Below are 20,210 nucleotides of genomic sequence, written 5' to 3' on the forward strand. Positions count from 1 at the left end.
GAAACCCATGGTACATACACAGTTACTTCCCAACTAATTTCTCCTGTGCTACAGCTAGTTCTACATATAGGTATAAACAGAGAGTAGATGTCTGCAGAACAGAAGTTGGCAGGAGTAAATGGGAGTACAGAGGATGCATCATAAGCCACAACAATGAAGATTTCTTAGCCATACTATGACATTTTCTTCCCTTCTGTTAATTTTCCTTTTGTTACAGTTTGAATAATTATCTAGAAAAACTTTTTTTCTAGCTACTTTTAATACAACCTGAGCAATTTAATTTAACCTCTAGCACTGCAGGTGTGTGAGCAAAAATTCTACTGAAATCAACAGGACAAAGAATTGCAACCTAATGCTGCTATTCTTTTCCCTCGCCTCATATCCTCTCTCAAGCCTGATTGTCACATTCATTTTTGATGTTGCAAAGTTACTGCAATGTGACTTTCACCTGTCATTTTTATGTGATAATCTCTCCTGAATGCGCTCCCAACTTGCTGAGACCTGAGATTTCCCATATCTTTGGAAAGCCATTGAAAGCAGTTATTCTGCAGGACACGGCAAATCACAGACCTCATCTCACCATGTGAGCTGTGCTCAAAAGAAGGTTCTCCACATGAAAATCACAGGGGAAAAGGCACATTGCAAGGAATTTACCATATCAAGGATGAGTGGGAGAACTGAAGCATACTCCACGATTATATTACATTCAAGTAGACTCACTCACTAAAACAAAACAGGGTTCGCATTCCGGTGTGGATGTTTCTAACCACAATGCAGATACATACTAATGATCACAATAAATTCCTACAAGCTTGTTTACTTGCCCACTGTGTCTACATAAAGAACAGCCCCTTTACTTACAGGGACTGTGAGATTCATTGGCTTAAGGATAAAGACTTTTGTCTGTCTGCGTTGCAGACCTGGTTTCAGAAGTCAGCCTTGTTAAGCATGGGGCATCAGAGCCTGTTTCTACTACCTGGAATCCCCTGGCCCTGTTGCTTTTCCTCCTTGCTGTTGCCACCTATTCGCTTGCCCTCTCAGAGTGAGCATGCAATGAAAGAAGCAGAGGAAAGGAGTTGTCATCTCAGTATGCCTTGTCCTCTCACTGTCTCTGGATTGGATTGGGCACAGAGGGAAAGGCAAGCGAATGGGCAGTGGCTGTGAAAAAGATGGGTTCTTTCAGAGAGGGCCACCCACTGAAAACCTCTTGCCTAAGATGCCCCAAAACGTGGAATTTGCCCTGCTGCTTTCTTCATTCCTAAATGCCAAACAGAAACATTTAAGCAATGAAATCCATACCACACACTTTGTGATGTCCTGAATAGTTAGAACAAGAAAAGCAGCCAAAGAATTATCTTTCATTCATCCCCCTCCCCTCCACACACACAGAGGATGATATGAATGGCAGTATACTTAAGTCCATAAGACGGGAAGTCAAAGAACTGCTAGAGTTGGGGGTCCAAATGATATCCCACCCCTACTACCACCTGTTTCATCTCCCCCTGCCAACACTTCACCTTTAGCCCTTGGGACTTGTTCATCGATGAGACTATTAAAAGTGTGAGGCTACTTCCACAATACATAGAAATTTGAAATGTGATGCACTGTCTTTCAACATATCATGGTTACAGAAAAATTCTGAAAATGTGACATTCTAATTTTCCATTTAAGATATAAAATCATCCTGATAAAGGAAGCCAGAACTCGAGCACAGTCAAGTTAGCATTTAAAGCTTTTTAAATGGAATGTTGTGTTGCAGGAGATCCCAACCAGTCTAACTGGTCACTGGAGGAGAGGAGATTTGCAGTGGCTGCTGGGAACAGATCTCTGGAGGTACATTAAAAAGGTGACTCAGATACACAATGGCTATTATGCTAAGAAGCATAAGTGAGCAAGGCTTGTATACATAAAAAAGTCAAACTCTGCATTTGATGAGCTATTATTACAAGAGTGTATGACCTTTACCCATAGTTCCACAGACTTCAAAGAGTCTTGTATTAAGTTCCTAATGAGTGCTTGTGCTTCTTGCCATAAATGCAGTTTCCTGCATTTCACCTTTTTATGTATCTCTCCCCCATTCTGAGGATTGTTGATGAATAAATGGGGAAGTTCAACAAACTCTATTTCTGTCTCTGGATTGTATGCAATTTCAGCTTGCACAACCAATCTTTTTCTTCTCTTGCGGCCCCCTGTGCTCCTAAAAACACAGTCTGGAGAGTCAGGGCCCTCTGAACAATGGGGGCTGTATCAAATGGAGCTGCAGTGGGAGGAGGAATTACCAATAGGGGGTGCAATTATCCCCTCCGCAACCTTATATGACACACACCCTGCTGTTAGAGGAGTGCCTTCTGGAGAACATTGTCAGTGGGCGGGGGGCTGCGGGGGAGGGAGTGAAGAGAAAGATCGGTTGTGTGCCTTCCATTTGCACAGCCATTAGAGAAACCCTCTGAATTGGTTAATCCTTTGTTCTGTGTGACAACTGTACTTAGTTGGCGCCACTTTCCACTTTACGTTTTTCTCTGAATAGTTATAAACAGGCAGAAGTTACATCCGTGGCTTATCTTTTTTCCATTTTTAGTGAAAAATTGCTGAAAAGCCAAAACCTAGACCACCTATTTATATTGTTTAAAAGATTTTAATGGGGAAAGGCGTGATAAATGCCTGGCACATTCTAGATGCACTGCCATTTTTCTAGAGTCCTGTGACTTCAGTTGTGTTTGAACAGCTGTATCGATCTGACATCGGGGATTTTAAAAATGTAATATCCCTAAGGCACTATTTCCCAGTCTTATCCACCTCAGATCTCACTCCATCTACTATAATGCTTCTCTATGTTACAGCTGTCATTGTCAGATAGAAGCAGCTTTCTGCTTGTTTACTCCTAGACATTTTGTATGTAAGCTGATCCTGGATAGGTAAAACAGAGCAAGACCAGTATACTTTGACTTTTAAAAATGGAATATACATCAGTAGCACATCTATCACCTTTCCATAAACATCAGTTTTGGAAAAGCTTTGTGGAGCACAAATGAATACTCACAAAGAACTGGGTAATGGGCCATCAGTCCACAACAAGGATATTTCTCAGATCACTTAATGTTTAATATGAAATGTCCAGCTATTAAACTAACTCGGCATGCATTCCTTCAGGCCCCCACAATGTGATTCAGCCCCACCCTAATGAGCCTAGAGATATGCCATGCATCCTTTGAGAAATATCAATAGTTTTATCAAATCCGATTTGCTTTCTCTCAGTATTTATCAGATACGATTAACTTCAGATTTCATGTTAGATGAAATATGGCAACAGCCTGGGGAGCTGTGAGCCCCCAAAGAAAAGTTGCTAGCGTGACGGAAGCACTCTTGGCTTCTCTGGAAATGTCTTAGAAGTTTTGCCTCAGGAGGAGCCCCACAAATCACTTTGGGTGAAATATCAGTGGCAACTGTAGTCTCCTTGTTCTCAAGTGAAAAACAATGATGGCATAATAGACGAAATGGGCCAATGGCGAAATGTCTAGCATTCCTAATCTCATGGTAATCACTTGCCATTAGTCAGACACTGAACAGCATGTGATTGGAGTCAGGAACGTATGACATATTGCATGCCAATTGAATATGAACTCATATTCAACATATATTGAATATATGAGATACATACCGTTCATATGTACTAGCCCTACACTAGAAGGCATGTATGTAATGTTTGTCTTGTATATTGAGACTATTGAGAGTGTTCTGCATCATGAATGTGATTCTTGCACCATTGCACTTGGTTAGAAACCTCCATTGACTTTAATGAGCTTTAGATCATGCCCTTATACTCACGTGCCCCCTGATTAGTTCACTTGCTGTCTTCTTTGCCATCTTCAGTCCAGGAATATTGTTTTAATTAGCAGCGGTCTTTCTGAGTCAGGTGCATTAGCCTCAAACTTTTCAGTTGATCTCATTACTGCATCCTCATTTTTTGCCTCCATGGCCACTGAAAAAGGGAGAAAGAATGACGTTGGCTTTGCTTGAATGTCCTACCTTGCAACAGTCATGCTGGAGCAATATAATCAGGTGTCCATCTGCTTAGGATCTTATGGAAAGCATCTGGATCATACAATTCATTAAGATGCAAAAGTGTGGCCTCACACATATACCCCAAACCAGCTAGGAGATATAGGTGTGTGAAAGCAGATAGCCCGAGCTAAATATCTTGTATTTTTTTATTCCCGAGCCCTACCCTACATGCCAAGAGAGCACTTGTGGAGCCTGGTAAGCAAAACTCACAACTTGCCAATATGTTTTTTGGAAGAAGGGCGAGGGGACTGAATGTCATTTCCCTGCTCCCCCTTTCCTGGGCAAGCAGCTAATCATAGGATTACAGCTTCTTTTACAGAGCTGCACACATACAACCTCAGCTGCCTTGAATACACTTGGCTGGGTCCAAAGGGGTTAACAGCACACTTAACATGTATATGCCACCATTTAACACCCTTTTATTATGTCAGATGGTGAATGCATAAGAATGTCAAGATACATATTTTATATACATATTACACAAACATCCATTTATTATTGCTAGACTTATTTAATATTCACGTTTTAGTGTCATGCCGGGAAAACTGGTTAGAATGCCAATATATTCCATTCTGGGATTCACTGTAGAGTTGGTAAGTTATTTACATTTATATGATAACATTGTCAAATTAACTCTGATTTTTAATTTTCTGGCATGAATGTCTTTTTAACTCAATCTGCTTTGCCCAAGCACTTGAATGCTAACCTAGCTCCATTCCAGCACCTGGCTGACCTCGGTTGCCACATGATTAAACCCTGGCATAAGCAGGACCTAATATTTAATAACATTGTCAAATAAAATATAATGCTCATATTTTTAATGTCATTCTTCACAGCTCAATGAACTCTTTGAATAAACAGACTTGATCATGTCCAATACAATGCCTAGAAATTTTATTTTTTCAGAACCAAATTAACATTAGCAAATGGAACAGGGGAAATATTCCCATGAATGGAACCATGAAATGCAATCTGACTAATAAATACATTTCATTTGAAATGTGGATTATACCAAGGAAGCTTCCTCATCTTCCCATTGGACATTATTGTTGCTGTTGTTAAAACCCATCCTCCCGAAGGGAGCCCAGGGTGGCAGATGTTAAAGCACTAAAAACATCTTTAAAAAATATATATTTTTTTATGTTTGAGTCCAGAGTTAATTTGAACTGCAGAGTCTCACCAAATCGCTGGTTTCCCCCTTAATGCCTAATTATCATTTAAGCTATTCATATGTCCTGGTTCAGGTGTGTGTCATTGTGTGTGTATTTTTTTTTTTTTTGCCGGGGTGGGGCGATAAAAACCCTGTGCAGAGTAGACAGCCATCCAGTGAATAAATGAATGTGTAGAAAGAGGATCAGAATCAGACCCACAACTCATGCCCCTAGCCTCCACACATTCAAGGTGCTATTTGCACAAATGCCTATCTGTATAATTTGCCTCATGGATCACATATAGGAAGTCTCTCTCTCTCTCTCTCTCTCTCTCTCTCTCTCTCTCTCTCTCTCTCTCTCTCTCTGTGTGTGTGTGTGTGTGTGTGTGTGTGTGTGTGTGTGTGTGTGTGTGTGTGTGTAAAATCAGTGCAGGGTTTCAGTGGAAAGAGGTATTTATATTAGAAAAGTAAAGACCTGCAAAATCATACACAGGTAAATGGGAAGGAAGCACCTTTTATGTAGATTCTGCTGAGGAGTGGTGAAATTACATCAGATAACATAAGAAAATGCATGAAATTTCACCGTATAAAATTACTTGATAAGAAACTACACAATTTCAGTGACAATTTGAAGGGCTGGACAAAGGTATTTCACTGCCTGAGGTGAAGGGTCAGATGTGCCCTCCTCCTGTTACACAAGCAGAAGCTGACCAGTTTGGCCATTGACTCTTCAACATTGGTGTCAGGAACAGCATCCTCCACCACACCTGATTGCAACAGGTTACCTGGGGAGGGGCACAGAGCGAGTTATGTGGCACACATAGCTCTGTCCTCCAAACCCTGACTGCCACTTCCCACATCTAGAATCGGTCACCTAACACAGTTGCTTCATTCTGCCTAATGGTAAGGCCAGCCCAGACAATTTCTGTGTTTTCTTACTGTCTTTTTAAAATGCCATTGTTATACACATGTTACAGTCTACTTTATCTCTCATACTGATAACACTCAAAGTTTCCTTAACAGCCTTGTGAAATGAACTTTACAAAATACATTTTGAAAGCTTATGCAAATTTATATCCGGTAGTGGTACTTGATCACTGTGTGATTGATTTTCAGTGAATCTAGCAGGGTAAAAGGGCTTGCTTTATGTCATTGTATAAGTCATGCAGATTTGAATTTGCCTTGTTAGGTGCCTAACCATTTGTTTCTTAAGGGCATATCTGAACTGCCTTTATAGAGGAGATGGTAATACTTCATACACATGTGCTGCTGGTTCATTCCACAAATGTACTGAGGAACCCCTTTAAAACTAATAGAGCCGATTCCTTTACTGAAAAAGTATATAAGCATATGTGAGCCAGAAGGTTTCTGATTCAAATAGTGCTTTAGCTACATGCTCACTAGGATGCTCTTAGGCAACCCACTGTCCCTTACCCTCAGCTTCCTGTCTGCAGTACAGAGGTAATAGTACTGGCATACCTTGCAAGGTCGTTGTAACAATTACTGATTACATGTAATGGGGAAATCCTATGTATAATTGCTAATCATTACTCATATTAAATAGTTCTAACTACCAGAGCTGGCTCTTGAGTTTACACATGAATTTTAAGAGATTAGTGTGAAATCCAGCCAATTCAATTGTTAAGTATTTCTTTTTCTGAAACAGAGAGATTATTGGGGATTTCCCCCATTAATTCACTGTTGAAAGGGATTAAGAAGACGCAAATATGTTTAGTAATTTGGAGGGAGGGGTGTATTTTATCACCCTATTTATTTAATCTATATGCAGAAACGAAGCTCCGCTCGCCGCGCAGCTGACGAGCGGGGCATGATTGCAGGTGGGGGTGAAGACGCTGCCCCCATCTGTTAATGGGGCAATGTCGCACGTCGCGCACGTCGCACCCGTGACGTCAGCGCGACGTGCAGCGTAAGGGGCGGGGACTATAGGACTATGTAAGTCCAGCTGCCCCTTCCACCTTCCTCTTCTGCTGCTCGACGCCCACCCCGCCCTCCCTCTTTTATGGTGTGCCTATGGGGTTGCTTCAGGGCCTAGTAGGAATTTTTATCCTGCCCACCCTCGTTGGCGGGCAGGTTTTTTGCCTGCTCCACACTATAGGACTGGGAGGGAATCAGGTTAGGGGGTGTTGTTTTCAATAGGCAGATTTGGCTCATTTGGCTAATTGAAGTATTCACAGGTCATGCCTCACAGGACAATGGATTCAGCACTGGTGCGGGAAGGTGCGGGAAGGGAAATAGGTAAGGACAGCTAGGTGGCCCCCTTAGGCACCTTTGGAGGTGATTGGCGGTTCCAGAGGCCTGTCTCTCAGGGCTTTACTCTCGAGGGCAGGATATGGGCTGCTTCTGGGGCCAACTTATCCTCATCTACCCAGGGGTTATACGGCCCTGGGTGGGGATGATGTGGGAAGGCCCCCCTACTCACCTGCAGGGTGTGGCTGGGGTAAAGGGTAAGCAGATGGGCTTGCCCTTGCCCCAGCAGGGGCTGGTCGCCCGAGAGCTGTATGGCAAGCTACTTGCTTATAGACAGTTCCCGCACCTAGGTTTCCCTCTGCAGGTCACTTTAAATTGGGTTTTGTTTACTATAATTTAAATAAAGTGGCCCTTGTTCAACCCAAGCTGACGTCTCTGTGTTTTATTTCACCCCTCAACTGCAACATATCATACGGAAAGCAGGATTGGACCAAGATGAAGGAGGTGCGAAAATTGGAGGGGGAAATATCAATATGCAGACGATACCACAGTACTAGCAGAAACCAGTAATGATTTGAAACGAATGCTGATGAAAGTTAAAGAGGAAAGCACAAAAGCAGGACTACAGCTGAAAGTCAAAAAGACTAAAGTAATGACAACAGAAGATTTCTGTAACTTTACAGTTGACAATGAGGACATTGAACTTGTCAAGGATTATCAGTACCTTGGCACAGTCATTAACCAAAATGGAGACAATAGTCAAGAAATCGGAAGAAGGCTAGGACTGGGGAGGGCAGCTGTGAGAGAACTAGAAAAGGTCCTCGAATGTATCACTGAACACTAAAGTCAGGATCATTCAGACCATGGTATTTCCAATCTCTATGTATGCATGTGAAAGTTGGACAGTGAAAAATGCTAATAAGAGAAAAATCAACACATTTGAAATGTGGTCTTGGAGGAGAGCTTTGTGGATACCATAGACTGCAAAAAAGACAAATAATTGGGTGTTAGAACAAATTAAACCAGAACTATCACTAGAAGTTAAAATGATGAAACTGACGATATCATACTTTGGACACATAATGAGAAGACATGATTCATTAGACAAGATAATAATGCTGGGAAAAACAGAAGGGAGTAGAAAAAGAGGAAGGCCAAACAAGAAAGGGATTGATTCCATAAAGGAAGCCACAGACCTGAACTTACAAGATCTGAGCAGGGCAGTTCATGACAGATGCTCTTGGAGGTCACTGATTCATAGGGTCGCCATAAGTCGCAGTCGACTTGGAGGCACATAACAACAACAACAAAGGGAGGCTCTGTAGATACCACTGCCTTTGCAAATCCAAGATCCAGTGAGTTTCATATTTTGAATTGACTGAAGCAGTGAACTTGCTTCCTGTCTTCAAGTGATTTTGTTTTATAAACTGCTACTTCAGCCTTAAGAGTTTGAGGTGACATTTTCATTTCAGAACTCTAGTAGAAACTATGTGAAATATGGTTTCTTTCCATGTACCTGATGATTTTCCCAATAAAACACCCCCTTCTTTTTTCATTTTGCAAATTATGCTGTCTTGCTGTCACATCCAATCCGATAGTAATGTGCAGACACATATTTGATAAGGTGATAATTTGCAGAATCTAAAATACAAATACCTAACGTTCAATTTTAAAGGGGAAGATTAGAATGTCTTATTCAAGCCTATCACAGCACTAACTGAGGAAATAAAGTAATTTAATCTGTAGTGCCTAGAGGTTAACACTAGAGACATGAAATTCTTTATTGACTAAAAAATCCTACTGAAACTTTTTTGCTTCTGGCTAAATTTCTCAAATGTTTTACCTACAGATGAACCTGCCAATTTTACTTCAGATTTTGTTCTTGTGACATTTTGGTAGAGCTGTAGTTAAAATATATAAAATTATGATCTTGAATCTTAATCTATTTAATGTTAAATCATGTAACTGGCAGAGGACAACTGAGAGTGGTTTGTTTTTATGATGCAGGGCAGAATCCTTTACAGCCAACTGAGGGACTCAGTAAGCTTCATGGTTGCAATTCAGCACAGATTTGGGCACAGTTAAATCTGTGGGTTTCAAGGGGCTTAAGTGTATTTCCCTGTGTTGGATTGCAGTCTTTCTGTGCCAAATTGCCAATGAAGGCCTCAGTACTGCAATGCTATAAAAGGAGGAACAGAGAAGGCAACCGGGTTAAAGAAAACCTCATTGCTTGCTTCCTTTGTGACTCAGACTGGAAAGCTTTTCAAAATGAAAGGGAGAAATTCTGTTTTCAGCTGCATTCAACTTGTATAGCAGAGATTGGAACAGCAGTGTTCTTCAGGCATTGGCTTGTAATAGAAATGGAATGCCTACGGATGATAATATTTCCCCAAGCACCTCTGGTGCAAATAGGAGGCATGCTGTAGATATGGGCTATCATTCCTGTCAGCAGATTGCAGGCTCAAGAGAGCTGGTGACAGTAAAAACCCTCAAGCAAGAGACAAATACAAAATAGATGAAGTAAACATGTCTGATTCAGCCTTGTCTCTCAGGTTCCATTTGCTCCTGGTCTTGTCTCTATTTAACAAAATACCACCCAAGCCATGCTATTCAGTGAGTGAGCTTGTGGTTCATAGGCCAGGACCAGGCCTATTACTTGAAGCTATAGGTAGCCAAAACCCTGGCACATGTGCCAGAACTGGCAGAGGCAGCAGGGTTTATGGCACACCTAGACAGAAGCAGGAGACTCTACAGCCTGTACTTGTGCCTGCTTCTCCTCTGCTGTGTTGCCTCGTAGGCTAAGGGGCAAGTCCACACTAAGGCGCAAGAGGGATGCATCCATGCTGTAATATATAATAGAATGGTGCTATCTTATACTATGGATCTGGCAAACATCACATTTGCCCAAAGGTTTGGCCATCAGTGGGTAACTTTATCTACCCACACTACCTTATCTGTTTCAGTTGCTCTTGTCAGGCTCAGAGGACATAGATGTGAACCTTTGGGCCAGGTTCAATGAAGGCAGCCGTATGTCAGCTTCCTCTTCCCTCTTTATGTGTCCTGATTCCAAATGCTTTAATGATCCAAGAAGGACAAGAAGAAGACACTTCCATCTTTGCTGAAAGTGGCTGCAAAGGAAGCCAACTTCATTCTCAAATCCTTTTCCCTTACACTCTGAGCCTCAAATTGGTGTTACAGTTACAAAAGCTCACTGGTTTAGCAGGGAGGTTTCAGCAGCCTCACCCACACCCTCCAATTAGGCAAGTGACCGTCCTGGTAATACAGTAAAACAGGTGATGGTGGATTCATTTTTGTCCCTTTAGCAAAGCACAATTGTGATAATTTTATGGGAAAACAATTGCACAGAAGAATATGTGATATATGCTGCATATAGGCTAAACAGTTTCCTCTGGGGGCCCCTGGTTTGACACATCAGCCTTTTGTTTTCTGTGTGATATTTTGCTAAGGCCATCTTTGATTTCATTTGGTGTCTACAGTATGCAATACAAGACTGAAACCTTGACAGTTTTATTTCATTATTCAAAAGCTAAGAACTAGATTTTGTTTTCTTCATTCTGCCATTTATTTGCAGTTGAGTGGCTGCTCACTCACATTTGTCTTTTGAAATGCCATCTAGGAGTTCAGTGTACTGTAATAATTTGTGGACAAACATCTTTAAGGGAAATTATCCTATTTACCCATGTCTCTAAAATAAGGGTGAGTAATCCTTCATTCAGGGGCCTGAAATGCAGCCTCACACATTTTTTCTGCCTCCCCCCATGACTCTACCAATTTTTGTGGTGCTGGCAATTAAAAAATGTATTGGGATGGGTGCAGTCTAAAGTAGACATAGAGCTGGGGTGGGCACCCTAAAGGGGATGTAAACCACCCCCTCACAAATCAATCATTTAATGAGGGAGCAATAGCCCCCTCCTCAGCTAAATAACATGGTTTAGCTGAGGAGCTGGGGCTGTGTGTGTGTTTGTGTGTAAGAGTGTGGAGTGGTCACACCCACCACTGACATATGGCATCTGGAGGGTTGGCCAAAGGTGCATGTAGCCTCAGACCAAAAAAAGTCTAGCTACACCTGCTATAAAAGGTGGCAGCTAGTAATTAGGCTTCTCTAATAGAGTTATATCTATACTGTAAAGCTGCAATGGTTTTTACATTTATTTATTCAGACAATTTATACACTGCTTAACTTCAATTGTCTCTAAGCAATGTACAAGGAATAAAATACAAAGGAAGTAAAAACTGGTTAAAACTATAACAGTTTTGCCTGTCATGGCTTTCCCAAAGAAATGTAAAAATTGTGGTTTAATGAGAGTTCACAAAACTTTACTTCCATGGCTTTAACAGAAATTGCATTTAGGGAGGGGAAATTAAATGGTTAAATCATTTTAAGAGCCAATCTAGATATTATGCTAGATGAAAATGGATGCTGTGCATGTAGTTGCCCATCTATAATGACCAATAGAACCTGTCTCATAGAATTACATCAAATATTCCATGTTTACCAGTCATCACCAAGCAGGGACCAGGAAAATACTTCGTGTTGTGTGACATCACGACATTTTGTAAATTCTACTACATGTTTAAGACAGTGGGTTGTATTCAACTAAGTCCTCCTTAGAGTTGACCCATCGAAATTAATGAATCTAAGTTAGTCATGTCAATTAACTGCAATGGGTTTACTGACATTGAACACCACTCAGTGATTCATATGGCAGCAACTTCAGCTGCAGCCATGTGATTACAGTAACATCTAGTTTGATTCCTAATCCCTGTTAGAGATATACAACACCAAATGCAGAACCACATGCATCAAATGCAAAGAAAGAAAGAAAGAAAGAAAGAAAGAAAGAAAGAAAGACCCATATGCCAATTGGGGGGGCACTGATAATTGACAAATTATATATTCAAAATTATAGCTTCTCAGAACCTGACGAGAAAACAGAAATCATGTAAACTTTCTTTTAATAGCTTGGAAGCCTACGTTTATGAATACTCATTTATTTGCATTAAATTCTTCAGCCCATCTGTTCCGCTGTGCTTTGTATATTCACTGGAGACTTAAAAACATATTACTTAAATGCATTAGGAAGTCAATGATTATTTTAACCAAGCGATCATTTTTTTTCCTCCTGAATTCCCACCCAGAGACATTTCTTACATCTTATGTTAACGAAAATGATTTACATTCATAATGCGCACAGCATGCAGTCACTGTTTGGAATCCCAATTCAGGCTGACATTTGTGGACGAGCTGTGTAGGTGTGTACTAATATAAGTCAATATTAGACACAAGTAAAACTAGTGGGAGAATTCAGTTCCTTTCCTCTACAGTGACACAAGAGGAAAGCTTAAATCTTAGAATAGCTCACTGTCTTAACTCCTCAGAGTAGAGGCACTCTATTTTTTGGAAACAAAATTTTTATCCCTGAAAAGATTTACACCTTCACTGTTACACTGGAAAAGGTTTACTTTATAACAGTAAAATACACTATAAATTTTAATGAAGAATTAAATAATATTATTGAATTTGTTAATTTTAACCAAGTGCTATTGTAAAAAAAAAAAAACACTTCCCACACTTTCCAAGTGGTGATGGATGAATTACCCTTGGCTCAATTCCAAATTGGCTTGGCATTTTCAGTCAGTATTTTGGGAGGATAAAGTTTGCCTGCTCCCAGAGAGTTCTCTCTCAGCTTCTTCTAATGATGGATTCTGGATATGGATGGGGGACAGCCATCACACATCCGCAGAAAAGCAATTGAGAGAATTGACCCAAATAATAAAACTGAGGCAAAACAGTCTTTTTTATTTCCACTTGTTATTGTCAAATAGCATCTCTTTCTTCCATAAATTTCCAACAGACCCTCAAAATCCATCTATTTTTTTGTTCTAATTACAGTTCAGGCAGAGCTATGCAAAGCCCTCTAAGGCTGGCTTTTAAGGCTCCAGGAAGATGCAGCCCCTGAGCTTCAGGCACAAGATTACAACTCAGAAAAGCTCCCAATTCTTGAGAATAAGAGAGTTTTCTAAACCAAAAGAGCTAAGGTTTAGGAAGAGTCATTTTATATAGACTCTGTAAGTACTCCTCCTAGCCCATGTGATAGACAAGAATCTGGCCCTAGCACTACTCCGAGCTCAACTATAGTCTCATGGGAAAGGGAAAGGTTTTCAAAGAGATAGGTCTCCCAAACACCTTTAAGCTTATTCATCTATCATGGATTGGTTTTGCATCTGAACTAGGGATGGAAAGATCTGTCAGTTGCAGTTCCCCCAGTTTCTCATTTTTCCAGTCTTAAATTTAATTATCCACATTTCTGCAGCAATCTGCAGTATTTAAAAATTCTCATGTAAATTCTCTGGCATTTTAGTGTGAATTTCTCCTAATAAACACAATTTTCCAGATATATAATCCATTTTTGCATGTTATTTTCACTCATATATTCATTTTTATGCACACTGTCCCCTAACACATGAATTTTTGTAAACATTGGTTGATGAACTGCATTGCAAAATTCAAATAAGGGTGAATTTTGAAGGATAGCTGTATTTCGGTTCTGATATTATTATCAAGTGTGAACTTGATAGATCCAGCTTGAAATGTGAACTGAATCGAAATCCTTGCCCATCCCTAATCTGAACTAACCTTTACATACTCCCAAGAGTTTTCCATTAATTTCTCAAGACACATTAAGAGTTCTCCTAAATCACTTGTGTGTCCCAACACACAGTTTCAGAATTACAAGTGTAATCCAATATTGCCTTTGGTTACAGTTTTTTTTTAAAAAAAAACTTTGTGGATGAGATTTGTTTCAACTATCTGGGGAAGGTTTCCTCCTCCAAATTCCTTCTACTGGATTACTTTTATAACTCAAATGCAAGTAGAAAAGTCAACACACTAGAACTTGGTGCAAAGCTCTAAACAATGTGGTATCTCCTGGGGGGAGAGAAGAGCTTTAACTTCCTCCAAACTGACAAATAAAGTCTTGTTTACACAACATGCAGGTAATGTACAGAATATATACTTGCTGCAAATGTGGCAATGGTCAGTAGCTTATTATTTATTGCTTTGTTATTTCATTAAGAATTGCTTCACTTGGGCCTCCTGAAGCAATTTAGAATATAATAACAACAAGTGGAACCTACATGTACATAAGCAATACGCCACAGAATACCACATGCTGGAGAGAAACCACAAGGGAATGTCATCACCTTTATATCTTGCCCTTAAAAACCCAGAGGCATCAGGCTGCATCTGTTGGGAAAACAATGGTAGACTCCATGGTCCTTGGCTTAGTCAGCAAGACAACTCTCATGCTCTTCAGCATGTCTGAAGCGTACACTGCAGTGTCAATGCAGAGGCAGACATGGGGAAGTGGAAGGCAAAGGAGCCAGACCTTTTTTTTAACATGATCTCGGAAAACTATGATCTCCTCTTCCCCTTAGTGGCTAGTTTTATTCTACCGGGCTAGACATAATTAATTGGTTTACTGAAATGCTCAGTAGGGGCCAGATATTTGTATGACTTTGTCCACATGAACTAGATGTGTTTGATAATTTGCTTTGTGCTTCACATACTGTGCTACCGTTTCTCTCACAAAAATAGAGATGTAAAGGTATTCCTGCAAGTCTCTTTCAAAAACTAGCACTGATGTGGAATTTCCTCCAAATTAAGCTCGAGGAAAATTTCAAGAATCCTTCTGCATTAGAATTTTACATATATCACTTTCAAAGGCAAATGGAGGGGATCCTGATCAGCAGTAGAGTTGCCACCAAATTTCTTCTTAAATGAAATTTGAAGCAAATTTGAAAGGAGAGTTCTCCTTAGCTTAAAATGTCTGTAGGACTTTCAAGAGGAGTTAAAAAATGGCTTTTGCAAATTCTCTGAAGAGTTATTCATTTATTTTAAAAGATGTTGTACAAATTAGCAAAAAAGGGGAGAATTTGCATATTATACTTACAGTGAAATTAGAGGCAAATCTAGAAAGTCCTGGATCTGGAAAATGCCTGTGGTGGTTTCAAAAAATTCTTGGAACCAATAAAAATCTCTCTGTTCAAAAACAGAGATCTTTTGAAGGGAATGATAAGATTCTATCACAATCAAAGATGTGTTTAGAAGTTTTAGGATACATTTAGGAGCTTATAAAAATATTTATTTTGGTGAATGTTTTTACAGGCAAAGAAAGGCAACTATGCATTTTTGTGGGATGTTGCAGTCGTGGAGTATGCAGCATTGACAGACGATGAGTGTTCTGTGACAGTCATTGGAAACAGCATCAGTACCAAAGGATATGGGATAGCACTCCAGCATGGCAGTCCTTACAGGGATCTCTTCTCCCAAAGGTAATACAAAACTGGTGCAGTTTGAACTCTTTCCCCAGCATCAAGTCAAAAATCCAATTTCCTGGTATTTAGAGCCATACCCAGGAGCTGTTTCTAGGCGAGTCTGCTTTGTAGTACTGCATTCTTCTTCAGTCCCTTCTTCCAGGCCAGAGCATGGCCCATCTGTTCAGCAATTCAGGTGAGTTTGGGGAATGCAGGGGCAGTGGAAGGAAGCAGACTTCAAAAACTTGGCATGATACACAGCCCCATCATCAGTCTAGCCTTTTTCCAATTTAGGGCTGGCTCAGGGATGCAGAAATGTGAGAGGAATGCCACACATTAAAATGTGTGTGGCTAAGAATTAATGAGGGGGCAATCATCAGTGAGAGATTGATTATTGATTAATCTATGTTCAATGGTAGGCAAATGAGAGAGGTTTATAAGAGCCATTTCACACAGGAAGAGCACGGCAATGAACTTAAGTTTGCCACTCATCCAGGAATGAGTGTGCCTGTATGGTAATGTGTTTCCAAATACCTTTTTGCCACACTAATAATTCATACTTTTTGCTGTGTTCCTAAAAATACTAGATTATATTTTAAAAGTATCATGCATTGGGTCCAGATTTGGCCTTCCACAAAAGGGAGGCTTCTTCTGCTAGCAGAAAGGTTCCTTTTTTGACATTGTGTGAGATCCCTGTACAAAAACAACAAACAAAAAGGAGAAAACAGCAGAGATCCAGCATTGCATTGCTGTCGTAGTAAAAATGCTACAGGTTCTCCCAAGTGGAGAATAATAACACACACACACATGCACATGTGGGTAAATCGAGTTCAAGGCTCCTTATTTATTTATTTACTGCAGTAAAGGCTAACCATACACTTCACACAAGGGGTGATGCATGAGAGAGCACTGAGCCCCCCAAAACAGGGATTTTTGTACCCTCTACAAAACAAGCTGGTTAATTTTACACCCATGTTTGTTATGCTCTGCTTCATCAATAGTCTAGTTAATCTTTTCCCAAGGGTTCAACAGTTTAATCCTTACTTTTGCAAACTCAAGTTTAAACAGTGAGTCACAGTCTGCTGACCATGCCTTAAGCTTTTAAACAAACAAACAAATACAAGCAGTATCTGACCCTTTGTCATGCTGTTTACACACATCTCGTGCTTATACTTTACCAGCTTTACAAGGCAAACAGGAGACAGATAGTAAGCAGAACATCTAGGGCCAAATTCCTTAAATCATTAGGACTTTGCACATCTTAAGGCATCTAGGCTTTACTTTAGCAAATAGCATTCCCAAACAGGTACTTTGGACTACCAAGGGCTAAAATTTTCTTTTAACAATTGCCATTGGTGCAAATCACTGTGCAACCTCCTGCCACATTTATAATCAATCCCTACAAATAGTGATTTAGTTTGTTTTAGTGTGTCTTGCTTTGGAAACTAAACCTGAGCACTCTGGAAGTGTGGGATTTAGAAATGGCAATATAGGCGAACAAGGAAAGTGCAAAGTTGGAGTGGAATAGAACATTACCTTGATGAACACCACCCACAGCTTCTGTCATTCATCCTGGGGATGGGAGATCAGGTTGGGGAGACATGTGCACTACATGAGGATCCCAGAAGCAGGAAAGGAAGTAAGAGAGCACACGTTCCCTTTGCATTCTCCAGAAATGCTTTCACTCGTATATAAATATGATATGATCAGGCCTGAGATAGGCCTCCCTAAACCAGAGTTAAATGACAGTATAGTAGCATGGAGCAGTGCCTTATATCAAGATGATCATCCAGGTCAGTCAGAATAGCCCACACAGAATAGCAGTGGCTCACCAGGGTCTTCAGGCAGGGGTGTTTGACATCTCTGACTATCAGTTTCAAATAGGCAGTGCTGGAATAGGAAAACACTTTCTTCTGCCCCTCTCCTTGAACCACTGCTTCCCATGAGATCTTCAGAGGAGTACGATGCTCCTGTTAAAGACTGCTGTAATCCCTACGCAGGAGTATTCCTGGGGACCTAATCACTGAAGCATCTGCATGAAGTTTGCATTTCCCCTGTTGTATCTAATTCAGGCATTTTCATGCCCACCAGTTGTCAAACGAAATGGGGCTATATGCATGATGTAAGATAGTGCTCTGTGTGTTCTTGTGGTACTGTGCAGATATGCAGTACTACAGAACTTCATACATTTTTTTTAAAAAAAAAAAGACAGGAAATCGTACGTAGTTTTACAGTTACCTGGCATCTTTTGTTTGGGAGCATAGGTGACTTCCTATCCCAGCTGTGAACATTTCTGCCATTTTCCATTGTTTTCTATGCCCACGTCTCACCCACCTTGGGGGGGGGGATCTAGCAGACTAGGAATTTGGCAGGCATTGTTACTCTATCTGTTCGCTATATGATTTGGGGCAGTCGGGGCCTGGAGTTGTAACAATGTCAATTAAATAAAACAAAGGAAATGACAGGCAGGAGAACAAAGAAAGCATGCCTGTTCAGCCCTCTCGTTGTGTGCAGGGGGAGTATCGTCCAAATGAGACTTGACGGGTTGAGGGTTCTGTGCTGTAAAATGCTACCCCTCCTGCTTTGGTATCAGATTCCATGGCTATCAGTGGGGCAAGGGTCCAGCATCCTGAGTTCTACAGGGCATGGAAGTTTTACTATGCAGTATTGCACAAGGATATCATTGAGACATATTAATTTGTAACAGTAAAAGTGTTCAATTAAAAAAATGCTTAAGCAAATGCAGATGTGATGAATAAGAAAAAATCCACAAACAGTAGCCAATTCTGGCCTAGTGCTCATGTTCCATTACGACTGCTCACTCAGACAAGCTGTTTGCTACTCCACTGATGATAAGTTTTGGCAGAGGAAACTGAGGTGCCAAGATGCATCCATTGTTATTGCAGCCATCTGGTCCACAGGGAGAGCCATGTTACAACCCCATTTTTCATGTGCAACCGCTAATGTCTGACAACGGTTAGTCAGTATGCAGAGGTAAAAACTGGACCTGAGCAGCACAGATATAAGTTCATGCTGCAATTGTAATTTATTCTAAGCAAAATGGGCTATTACTTCATAGAGAACTCAAAAGACTCACATTTCTCCAAAATCCTTGTGGTGTTGTCTCTCATGTCTCACAAGGACAGTGGCAACTTTGTTATGACTGAGGAGTGGGGATGGAGAGATCGGCCTAAGCCCATCCTGTTTCTTTTTCACTGGCACTCACTCATAACCCCATTCAGTCTTGTCTTGTGAGGATTTTTTGAAAGAATGCATTAAACGTTTGCATTTAAATTGCATACATCATTGTATGCATTTTTGTATGCATTTCCCCAAAATACGTATTTTTTTTCAAAAGCACAATTTCAATGCGCTTTTCTGTAAAATACACATTTTATACCCATTTTACCTGAAAATACTGAAATGGCATTGCAAATCTGGAGGAGTGTGTATCCTGATCGGTAAGTTGCATTCTGATCCACAAGCAAGTTTAGATCTGTTGGATTCTGTCTGCACAAATTCCTTCTCCATCTGATGTATATCCTCCTCCTCTTCTTTCCCTGGCCACTAGAAGAGGAGGCAGGCTGTTGCTCCACCTACTCCACTACATTTCTGAGGAGGCAAATTGCTGCTCTTATGTGCAGCTTCTTGCTGAGGCCACTCCTCTTCATCATTTTCATCAGAGGGAGCCTGTCCTTAGTTGGCTCCTATTCATGCCAGTGAACATGGTATGCTGCTGCAGCAATATTATTATTATATCCTCAAAAAGCAAGCCCTAACTGTGGGGGCATAACCACCTCCCCATTGCAAAGCAATCTCTAACCTGGTGATGTAGCTGGGTGATGCACCCACTGGAAGTGCTAACGATTCATGCTCGTTGAACATCATTGACCATTCGTAAATGTACTGTTACTGTGACGTTGCAATTGTGTCTTGCACTTACGTCAGCCAGCAGTGCGGCTGATGGGAATACTGTGCTCCAGCTGCAAGGGCAAGCAAGCCACTCCTGGCTGAGCACCAGCTCCAGCAGCTGCTAGTTGGCGGGGGGGGGGGGCGGCTGCTTGGAGCTTTGCACATCCACCTGGAAGTAGCCTGGAGACATGCTGCGCCTCAGCTGAGCAGGCATTTGTGTGGCTGCATTCAAACTGCAGCTGATACTACAATGAGGTTAGTGGGGAAAAGATGGAGAGAGGACAAACAGACAGAAATTGAGAAAAGGATGGAGAAAGTAAGCAGAGCATAAAAAGGAAAGATGGTATAAAGAAGGGAAAGGAGCAATACTCCCCATCCAGACCACCCTAAGCTCCATCCTCCTGAGGAGAGCAGAGGAACCACTTACTTACTGTTAGAGATGTCTGAAGCGAGACCTGGCAAAGGCAACATCCAAGTGACTTGCACTGATAGACAATCTTCCTTATCTTGAACTTGGACATCTAACTGGAGTGACTTAACC

General features: G+C 40.9%; 1 protein-coding gene across 4 annotated transcripts in view; it reads left to right on the forward strand.

The window, feature by feature from the left end:
* The window catches only part of GRID1 (glutamate ionotropic receptor delta type subunit 1), a 1,096,368-nt gene that overhangs the window by 1,037,321 nt on the left and 38,837 nt on the right, over positions 1-20,210 (forward strand). For all 4 annotated transcript variants that reach the window (XM_061635045.1, XM_061635047.1, XM_061635044.1 and 1 more), the window contains one exon: positions 15,609-15,775. In XM_061635045.1, the coding sequence (XP_061491029.1) occupies positions 15,609-15,775 (167 nt within the window). The remainder of the gene's footprint in view (positions 1-15,608; positions 15,776-20,210) is intronic.

The sequence above is a fragment of the Rhineura floridana genome, chromosome 7, assembly GCF_030035675.1.
Source record: "Rhineura floridana isolate rRhiFlo1 chromosome 7, rRhiFlo1.hap2, whole genome shotgun sequence".
NCBI lineage: Eukaryota > Metazoa > Chordata > Lepidosauria > Squamata > Rhineuridae > Rhineura > Rhineura floridana.